General features: G+C 48.4%; 1 protein-coding gene across 1 annotated transcript in view; it reads left to right on the forward strand.

Annotated features, from left to right (window-relative positions):
* Positions 1 to 6,871: 6,871 nt before the first annotated feature.
* LOC107112094 (tripartite motif-containing protein 10-like) overlaps positions 6,872 to 11,145 on the forward strand; it is a 24,270-nt gene continuing 19,996 nt past the window's right edge. Inside the window, exon 1 of the mRNA XM_015413167.1 lies at positions 6,872 to 7,282. Coding sequence (XP_015268653.1) covers positions 6,872 to 7,282 — 411 coding nt within the window. The remainder of the gene's footprint in view (positions 7,283 to 11,145) is intronic.

Raw genomic sequence — 11,145 nt, forward strand, 5'->3', positions numbered from 1 at the left:
GATGACCTTGGTGGGAACCCAGGCAGGGCTGCTGGAAAAGTTCCTGGTGTAGACGGAGTTGCCAGGGAAGAATCCTCTGGGTGCTTCCTGGCTCTCTGGGGACGATTAGTGCTCAGGGGCCCGATCTGGTTGCAGTCTGTCTAGTCGGGTGGCTAGGCGCCTGCCCATGAGGAGTCCAGCTGGGCTGTGGCCTGAGGTAGCACTTGGGGTCACCTGGTGGCCAAAAAGGAAGGCTGCGAATCTATGGTCCCTGTCGATGATCCTCTGGAGGGACTCCTTCATGGTTCACACAATCCTCTCTGCTTGCCCATTGGTGGCCGGGTGAAAGGGCGCAGAGCAGACGTTCCTGATGAGTTAGCGACCCATAAATTCCTGGAACTTCCCCAAGGTGAAGGCAGTCCCATTGTCCGTTACTACTGTGTTGGGCAGGCCGTGTGTGCGGAAAATCCATCGGAGGGCCCGGATCACTGCTTTGGAGGAGATGGAGGCAACAGGCATGACCTCCAGCCATTTGGTGTATGAGTCCACCAGGATGAAGAATATTTGCCCTTGGAAGGGGCCAGCAAAGTCCAAATGTAGCCGGGACCACGGTTTGCGGGTGGACTCCCACTGCTGCACGGGTGCTCTGGGTGGTTCCGAATGGGTTTCTTGGCATGCCTGGCAGCGCTTGACCCAGGCCTCTATGTCACTGTCCATGCCTGGCCAACACACATAGCTTTGGGCAAGTGCCTTCATCCACACAATCCTGGGGTGAGTCTCATATAGGGCTGAGAGTACTTGCTGGCGCAAGGCAGCAGGAACCACCACCCGGCTCCCCCACAGTAGGCATCCCTACTATAGGGGGGTTGGCAGAACAGGGTCTGTAAGTCAAAGCAGGCCTGTTCCGTCACATCTGTCATAAATGTTCATGAAATGCAGCCTTCTTTCTAGGACATCTAATCTGTATTTTCACTGCTTCATTGCTGCACACAATCGTACACATTCATAAGTCCAAAAGGGTTGGAGAGTGATGTAGTATGGGTGGAGTCAGAGGTTTAATAAAAGTGCTTGCTCCCAGGAGGGAGGGTCTCTTGATGCTGGTCCTTGGAAGAGGACAGACTGCTGAGCTCTGGTCAGCAGGCCAGCAGCCAACTTGAACATGCTCCTGGGCCTGGCTGTCTGGCTGGATATGCAGGGTGCCTGAGGTAATGAGACATCCCTAGAACCTTTTGTGACTTTCTAAGCTTGGAATTGCCTGCTGTACTTCAGCATCTAGCTAGAGTACATTTTAGAACCTGGGACAGAGGATGTGATTATGACCAACTTTATTTGTACTTCTGGTTGAAGATCTGGTGCTGTGCTAAAGTGTAACCTTTTTCTCTTTTTAATAAATATATTACTCTTTCAAGATGGTAGTGTTCTCTGGACCACATAGTTAGAATAATAGAGTCATAGAGTTGGAAGGGACCTCCATGGTCATCTAGTCCAACCCCCTGCACAATGCAGGAAATTCTCAAATACCTCCCCCACATACACACACACCCAGTGACCGCTGTTCCACACCCAGAAGATGACAAAAAACCCTCCAGGATCTCTAGCCAAACTGGCCTGGAGAAAAATTGCTTCCTGACCCAAAAGTGGCAATCAGCATTTCCATGGGCATGTAAGAAAGGGCCACAAGAACTAAGCACAAGAACTAAGTTTTCCCAAACACCTTAGATCATGCTACTTTAAGAAGGGAGTCCTGGGTAGGGGGGAAAGCAAGCAGTCAAAGCACCTGTTGCCAATCCTCTGGGGGGGGGCAAAGAAGGAATTTGGTCCCTGTGCTAAGAAGAAGAAGAGAAGAGATTGGATTAGAGTCCACACTCCTAACCACTACACCAGACTGGCTCTGAATGACTTCATGGAGCAGGGTTGCAGGAGACCAAAGGCAGGGCCTCAGTCTGAGAAGGGGTGTCAGGAGTCTGTCCCTCCTGGCAGGAAGACCCCAACAGGCCAGTGGTGGCAGCGTACCCTAGTGGAAGTGGAACAGCACCCTCCAAGAATTGGCACAAGCCAAGGAGGGGGGGGCTGGCAGAACAGGGTCTGTAAGTCAAAGCAGGCCTGTTCCCTCACATCTGTCATAAATGTTCATGAAATGCAGTCTTCTTCCTAGGACGTCTAATCTGTATTTTCACTGCTGCACACAATCGTGCACATTCATAAGAAGAAAATGTGTAAACAGTGGAGTCAGAAGGACATGAAAGGCAAGAATGGTTTGGACTTTAGACTTCAAATGGGATTTGGAGTCATACATTTATCACCTGTGCGTTTTCCAACGCTTGCTTCCTGAAGAAGTGAAGGGCAACACAGCTGCCACGGGAGTGTGGGCTGCCGGGTTCCAAGGGGACCTCAAATATGCTTTTCTCTGACCTCCACAGATGTATGAAGCGTGAGAGCACAAGCAAGCGGGAGACCATCCAGTGATTTTGGTGTGAGACAACCAGCAGGTAATTCTTGCATAACAGAGGAGTAGCCATCCTGGTTGGTTGGTAGAGAACAAGAAGATTCAACTTCTACTTGCAATGTCTGTGGTTGGAGAAGGAGGAAACCTTCAGCTAAGAAATGGTGCCTTGAGGGATGAAGGACAGATAAAAGGCAAACTGGAGGTCAGGGGAAGGGGAGTTGGCAACTGAGGCACAGGGCGAGAGAGGGATCAGTGAAAGGGGGAGAGTACAGCCCAGGAGGGGTTATGAGCAGAGGACTTGTGAAGACTGGAATATCCAAAGCTGTGTCTCATCCACTGTACCCTCTTGGTCTAGCTTCAAGTGTTGCATAGTGTTGTAAGAAAATGTGTCCCAACACACCCCCTCTGGTTCATGTTTCCTCTGAGTGATGCCTCCTTACCAAAGGCGGAAAATGCAAGTTTGGAAACGCTGAGCGCTAGCCAGAGACACTCTAAGCAAAGGTCTCTCTTCTTCTATATCTTTTTTATTTAAAAGGCTCAGTTTTCAAAGTTTACCTGACAAGGTGAACAGCAAGACGCTGTGTCAGCTTGCCCACACAGTACACTTCTATTTCAAGAAATATAAATTGTAAACACATACAGATAAATGAACATGCAAACAAAATAACCCACCCCAGAGCATGCAGAAACGAAAGGGCCCTTTCGGGTTGGCTTCAAATTCTCAGGAGACTACCTGATCCTTCAGAAGCCAACGAAATTCTGTTGGATTTCACCAGTATTTATACCAAATGATCAGGGGTTCTTTTGCTAATCATATCACAGTTAATATTTAGAAGTGGAAATTGCTCACTGTAAATTGCTTCCTAGAAGTTGAAATTGTAATTCCCTTCCTTACACCAAAAGTTCACACTCATTTACTGGAATGTGCTTATTGTTTCCCTGGTGTTCCCACCATTTGGGGCTACACTGTCCTTTGAAGCTATCAGAGGGCTACTTCAAAGTTATCTTCTAAGGGGAAGGTGGGGTATGTGAAATCCTGTTGCCTCTGAGTTAGCATATTGGATTAGGGTCTGTCATTGTCCAGCTGCAATTGTTATCACCTTTAAATTGTGGGTCTCACACTTATAGAGACTTATATTGATTCAAACAAACTGTCCTTTTGGTGTTATTGCTGAGATGAAAGCGGGGTTTGTGTGAAATTCTGTATCCCAGGAATGAGTTTGCATTTTGGATTGGGGTCTGTCACTTCCCAAGCTGGCTGCCCTGTTTATTGCTGCTTATTATAAGTCTCACACCTGGGGAAACATTCATGGATTCAAATCCCGGGAATAGGATGTTGTAAACTTTTGAGTACACTGGGAGGAATGCTCTGCTTAGAACAAAGGGCTTGCAAAGACTTATGGTCTGGTGTAGTGAAACAGGCCATGGCTGTCAGCTGTTTTTCTAGCAATGACAGAGATAGGTACATGGATTTTATAAACTATTTTGTTCATTTTAAACCCAAACCTTCCATATTTCTAGAATTTCTTACCACACATAGCAAGCAGACGATTCACCACTTACCTGTTCCAGTCATCATTTCCAAGGGGACTCATTTCTCAAGTATGTGATGCGAGTGGGGCAGGGGGGCAAGCCTGAATCCCAAGTGGCGAATCGCCACTGGGAAATGAGCTCCACACATGCTGCAGCCAATGTTCCCTCTAAGCTGTGGAGTTCTGTGAGCAAAAATTCTGCTTTGTGAGTTACTGGCTTTAAGGTTGTGAGCCAGTGATTTGGCTACTGCATAAATCAGTTAGCTCTGGAGCCCTCCTTCCTGAGCCAAGGCAAAAGTGTGTGAGCTGGAGACTAAAAAATTGTGAGCTAGCTCACACTAACTCAGCTTAGAGGGAACACTGGCTGCAGCCCCCACCCCACTGGCAAAAAGATCCTGTAAAGGGTCTTTTTGCCTTTGGAGCAGCAGCCCCTCTCCCTTCCAGCTAAAAGATTTAAAGGGCCCTCCAGCAGGTCGACAGGCCACGTGCTCCCCACCGATCAGCTGAAGCCCTTTATATCTTTCAGCAGGGAGGGAGAGGGGTGGCCACGACTTGGAAGTGGAGCTTCCCCTGCCGGCCAGCTGGCTGGGGGTGGATTGGAGCCCCAGGAGCGGGGGAAACCCACTCGGACCTGGGGGCTGGCAACCCTATCTAGGACTTTATATCTCCTAGTAAAGGTAAAGGTAAAGGTTCCCTTGCTCGAAAGCCAGTCGAATCCGACTCTAGGGTTGCGGTGCTCATCTCCGTTTCAAAGCCAAAGAGCCAGCGCTGTCCAAAGACGTTTCCGTGGTCATGTGGTCGGCATGACTAAACCCCAAGGCGCACGGAACGCTGTTACCTTCCCACCGAAGTGGTACCTATTTATCTACTTGCAATTTCTTGCTTTCGAACTGCTAGGTTGGCAGGAGCTGGAACTAGAGACAGGATCTCACTCCGTCATGCGGCAACTCGGGTCTCGAACTGCTGAACTACTGACCTCCCGCAGCCTGCAGTTCAGTGTCGTAACCACTTGAGCCACTGCAGCTCAAGCAGTTGTTAAAGATAGGTATAAATTATGGGGAAATCATTTAAAGTTTTGTAGGACATTAATTCATAGGTTGCATAAATCAAAAATGACTTGACAACACTTCACACACACAAATAGAGTATATTACACACTTAACAAGTTAACAAAAATGTGTGTCAGTTCAATTATGTCCTGGAGATGTGATACTCTAACTGGCACTTTTTCTTGTGTGTTGGGACTTCGTAGAGCTAGAGAGTGGTGGAAGACTGTTCAGAACTGAACATATGAAATGGCTGGTATAGAATTGTAGCAATTACTAATGTTTTTGTTAGGCTAGCTACAACATAGATGTGTTGCCTAAACACCAGTAGTATTTGCTGTGACAGTTACTTGCTCTTGGTTCAGAGCCGGAAGCAGAAAATAGCCAAAATTGGAGTTCTGTCTATGCAAAATTTGCTTTGTTATACTAATGGATAAGATATCATTGCTGTAATAAGGACATTCAAAGAAGATATATACACATAATTGGTTTATTCAATGGTGGTCTCCGTTAATAACATATTGGGACAAATTGTTTCCTACAAAGGCATCAAAGCAAGAAATATTGAACTGGCTTTAGGAATGGGACTTGGATTTTATTTTTTCTAATGATAAACATATGTCTAAGTTGAGTGAGTTTTCTACCAGATTTTGTTAAAGTTTCTGCATGTAATGTTAAGTTCATGTTATTTTTCCATTAATAAAAAGGGTTTAAACATTAAATTAAAAAATCAAGTAACTAAAGTAAAGGGCATCATATAATAAATATCAGTATATCACCATCCAATGCAACTTCAGAATAAGAACAGGCAAAATTCTTCACATAGCTAAATCAGCAGCAACTCCTGTCTTCCTCTGAAAAGGCTCCCAGAAGCTGGCAGTTTTCAGGCTCTAGAAAAAGCTTTCTGATGTAGGAAGTTGTTTATCTGCCAGCAAATATTAGAATAATGGGCTGGTGGCTCTCTATTGGAACAAAGTTACACAACGTTTGAGTCATACATCAGATAATACATCACATTAGAACCCTCATAATGGAGATTGTCTCCCACAGGACAGACATAAGAACATAAGAGAGAGCCCTGCTGGATGAGACCAGTGGTCCATCTAGTCCAGCATCTTGTCTCACACAGTGGCCAACCAGTTCCTCTGGAGGGCCAACAACATGGCACAGAGGCTAAGACCTTCCCCCCCCTTCCTGGCTCTGGGATTCAGAGGTTTAGTGCCTCTGAATGTGGAGGTTCCCCTCCGTTACCCTGACTAGTAGCTGTTGATAGACTTATCCCTAAGAATTTATCTAATCTAGGCCCGTAGCCAGGATTTTGTAGTTCAGGGGGCCTTTAAATAAGTTGGGGGGCACTGACATCACAAAATAAAAAAATTAAATTAAAATTAAATTTTGAAAACTCACACTTGCCAGTTGGAGTAGGCAGCTATTCATCCCCATTCACCCCCATCTGGTAGCCCTGCAGTCCATTCACACCATGGTTCATCAACATCATCATGTGGTCTGCCAGGGCAACCTGGGCACCAGTGAGGGCTGGGGGGCTGGATGGAAGTCAGGGGGCCTTGGTAGGAAGTCAGGGGGCTGGGCCCCGAAATGCCCCACTGTAGCTATGGGCCTGATCTAATCCCCTTTAATAAGGCAGTATTTGTTCGTTTGCTTGTTTAACGATACGTATGGCTCTCCTCCACCATCAGATTCCTGAGGCAGCGTCAAGAATAAAATACAATCCATTTCAAAATAAATTCAACACAGCAACAGCCTAGAATTCCAACCCTTCGTATCTAGCTAATCCCTCTTCTGCTGCCCTTTCACAGATCTTACAAATTGCCTTTCCTATCATCCAAGCAACCGAGAATCCATCCCCCATGGCCTCAGCCCCACCATCCATCGAGGTGGAAAAAGAAGCCACATGCCCCATCTGCCTGGAGTGGCTGACAGGCCCCATGGTCCTGGACTGTGGCCACAGCTTCTGCCAGGGCTGCATCACCAACTACTGTGAGAAATGGGAAACACTGGGGTCTTTGAAGTGTCCTGTCTGCAAAGTCAAGATCCAGAAAGGAAATTTCCATCCAAACTGGCAGCTGGCAAACCTAGTTGAAAAGATAGAGTTCCTGCTACTAAGTCCTGGAAAAGAAGGTCATTGTTTGACACACAAGAAAAAACTCCACCTCTTCTGCAAAGAGGATGAACAATTGGTGTGTTCTGTTTGTGAAAAGTCCCCGGAACACAAAGGACACACAACTCTCCCCCTGGAAGAAGCTGCTAAGCAACACAAGGTAGGGACTCATCTGGATCCTTGCTGGTGGAATCCGTCTGTTCTCCCAATATAGCAAGAAAGAAGCTCTCTTTCTCTCCATGGCTGATCAGTCTGTTGAGGAAAACTGTATTTTTTTTTTCACCTTTAGGCCAAAAAAGTTGCCTACCTCTAACCTAGAAACAAAGGCAAAGAGATAAAATCTGGCAGTTTTAATTAAGTTCCATGGCCTGGAGTTGCCACCTCCACGTTAGAAAATGCCTGGAGATATGGAGACAGAGCCTGAGGAGGATGAGGTTTATGGAGGGTAGGGACCTCAGCTGGTATAATGCCATACTAGTCACCTCCAAATCAGCCATTTCCTCAAGGGGAAATCACCTCTGTGGTCTGAAATTCCAGCTGTAATTCCAGGAGATCTTCAGGCCCCATGTGGAGCTTGGCAACCCTATTCCGTGCCTTGGTACAGTGACTCTTGACACTTAAAGACATCAACTAGAAAAAGGTTTCACTTTCTTGCTACTTGAGAGTGTTTCTAAGCAGGGAAGCCATTTTTTGATAAGCCAACCTGTGCCACCTATCCTACAAAATATGGCATTTATTTATTTATTATTTGGATTTCTATCCCGCCCTCCCCGAAGGCTCAGGGTGGCTAAGAGGGCATAAGGCCAGATAAAACAATAAAACAATATAAAATGTTAAATTACAAATAAACAATTAATGGACAATTAAATAACATCATAAAACATTTTTGGTGCTCCCCTATTCAGTTTCCGATGTTAAGGTTTTTAAGAGCAAGATGGTGTTCTCAGTGTCCTAGCCGGGCAACTACAGCAGTGCATGTCCCACTGCCTTAAAAAGGTAAAGGTTCCCTTGCTCGAAAGCCAGTCGAATCCGACTCTAGGGTTGCGGTGCTCATCTCCGTTTCAAAGCCGAAGAGCCAGCGCTGTCCGAAGACGTTTCCGTGGTCATGTGGCCGGCATGACTAAACACCAAGGCGCACGGAACGCTGTAACCTTCCCACCGAAGTGGTCCCTATTTATCTACTTGCAATTTCTTGCTTTCGAACTGCTTGGTTGGCAAGAGCTGGAACTAGAGATGGGAGCTCACTCCATCATGCGGCACACTCGGGTCTCGAACTGCTGAACTACTGACCTTCCACAGCCTGCAGTTCAGCGTCTTAACCACGTGAGCCACCGCAGCTCCTTGCCGTCCCCTAAAAACGTCCCGTTCCCTTCTTCGTGCCTGAAGAAGATACTCCCTCTAATACCCATTTCTGACCTGCCCTGATAAAACAGGTATCATACCACTCCACAGTTAAGGTGATTTTTTAAATTTGATGTGTCCTGTGATGCTCCCCCTAGCTGGGTCTACTACCTGTCTATCCGCTATCATGGGAGGTCAGCCCTGAGATCCCCAGGTCTCAGAATAAGGGTTGCACCACCTGGTTCTTCTTTCTCCTCTGGACTTCTACTCTCACAGCCCTGGTGCAGACCTCAGTGCTTCCTCCATGGCCTGTTGTGGGATCTGCCTTTTATGGGCTGGGTTTAGCCCTGCCATCGAGCAGGGTGGTGGGTGCCTCAGTCCCTGGGGGTCAGCCACTGGGGGGGTCTATTTGGTGGCAGCCACTGGGTAACCCCAAGCACAACTACAAGCCACAGCTCGGTGGAATTCCTCATGGGCAGGCGCCTAACCACACACCTGGACAGACTACACCCGGACCAAGCCCTGGAGCGTCGCCCATCACCGGAGACCCAGGAAGTGCCCAGAGGATTTTGTTCCAGTGACTCCGTCTATGCCAAAAACTATTCCAGTGGTCCTGCCTGGATTCCTGTCAAGGTCATCTGAGTCACCAGACCCCTGTCTTACAAAGTATTGACCGAAGATGGTCAGGTACTTCAAAGGCACATTGACCAGCTCCACTGCCGTCTCCTACCAGCTGAGCCGGAGTCTATGAGGCGAGGTTGCCGCAACCACAGGAACCAGAGGCTGCGAGAGAACCCCCATTAGACATCGCACCACCAAACCGCCCAGAAGGTGAAACACGCGACCAGGAGGCCATGGAATTGCCAGACACCCCACCAGCTCTGCAGCCTCCCGCCAGCACAGCACCAGCACAGTTGGACTCCGGTCCTGAGACCACAGCCCCTCAGACGGAACTGCAACATTCAACCCAGGAACGACACAGACCAGCCTACTTAAGAGACTTTGTCTGCTGAGGTGCTCCTGAACTTAGTGGGGAGGTGTTAAGTATGACACTTAACTCGGAGGAACAGTTCAACAAGTGATTTCAGCTTTATTGAAGTGATAACAGCATGAAGGCTCAGCCTTATAGGTGCTAGACCAGCTAGACAACTTCCATAGGCAAAAGGGCAACTTATATACAATTCTGGCTGAGATAGCCACCTTGTTGCACAACAACCAATCACATTAGGTTTGTTACATCCAATCACAATTGCTACATAACATCCAATCAAAACTCTTCCCTCCAGAATACACACCATTGGTCTGTATTTTCATTCCGTATAATGAGCTATGGTAGCTCAAGCTTTTATCATTATGTCTCTCAAGACATAACAACTCCTCCCCCCTTAGATGGCATCACACTGATAGTCTGAAAGATAGGGAGGGGCCCGTCGGGTTCGTTGGGACCTGCGAAGTGTGGGGGCTTCGTCGGGACCGGGGACTGGCCCAGGGTCAGCGCCTGGCATTGCAGGGCCACCTGGCTCGGTAGGGTCGGAGAGTGCAGGGGTCTGCCCTGACTCTGGTTCTAGTCGAGAACCAGCAGCACTCACCTCGTCCGGAGGCAAGTGGGACTGCTCCCAAGGCTCGGGAACCACTCCAGACTCGAACTCATGACTTGCGGGAGCCCATCGTTGTCTGAGTTGATCTATGTGGCGGCGTACCCTGCAGTCATCTGGTAGCCGGACCACATACATTCGTGAGCCCAGTCGGTCGGTGACTTCGGCTGGAACCTTCAGCGTAGTTTCTGCTGAATACTAAGTCCCCGGGCTGGAACTCTCTTACGGCCTCTGGAGTTTCAGCCTCCTTCTCTCTGCTGGCATCCAAGTCATGATGCATCCGATCAAGCAAGGTGGTTAGCTTGCGCTTCATGAGAAGCTCGGCCGGGCTTCTCCCTGTGGCAGAGTTGGGCGTGATGTGCTGCCACAACAGGAGCTCAGCCACTCTGTAGTCCCAGTCATCGCCTGGCAGCCTAGCAAGGGACTCTTTTGCCGTTCGCACCATGCGCTCAGCCTGGCCGTTTGAGGCTGGGTGGAATGACCCTCTAGGAAGTCTGCGAACTCTCTAGAGGTAAGTTGAAGGCCGTTGTCTGATACCAGCACTTCCGGTAGCCCATGGGTGGCAAACAATTGGCGCAAAGCCTTTATTAAGTTCGCCGAAGTTGTGCTCCGCATGGGGACTACCTCGAGCCATTTCGAGTGTGCATCCACCACCACCAATAGCATTTGCCCATGTATTGGCCCCGCAAAGTCAACATGTAGCCTTGACCAAGGCTTTTCAGCTCTCTCCATTGCTAAAGGTGGGGCGTGTGTTGGTTCAGGACGAGACTGTTGGCAGGTGTAGCAGCCTCGAACCCTTTCTTCAATGTCCGCATCCAGCCCTGGCCACCATAAGTACCCTCTGGACAGTGCCTTCATATGGACAATCCCTGGGTGACCTGAATGCAGGGACTCCAACACCCTCCCCCGCAAATTTGGAGGAATTACCACCCTATTTCCCCAGAGAATGCAGCCCTTGGAGATCGAGAGTTCAGTTTGCCGCATTTTGTATGCCTTAAACTCTGGTTCAACAACGGCGCTCGGCCACCCCCTCAACACCCAGTTCAATACTCGTGCTAACACAGAGTCCTTTTTCGTTGCGGTAGCA

Source organism: Gekko japonicus, unplaced genomic scaffold (assembly GCF_001447785.1).
Source record: "Gekko japonicus isolate JY-2015 unplaced genomic scaffold, Gekko_japonicus_V1.1 scaffold5364, whole genome shotgun sequence".
In the NCBI taxonomy this organism is placed as follows: Eukaryota; Metazoa; Chordata; class Lepidosauria; order Squamata; family Gekkonidae; genus Gekko; species Gekko japonicus.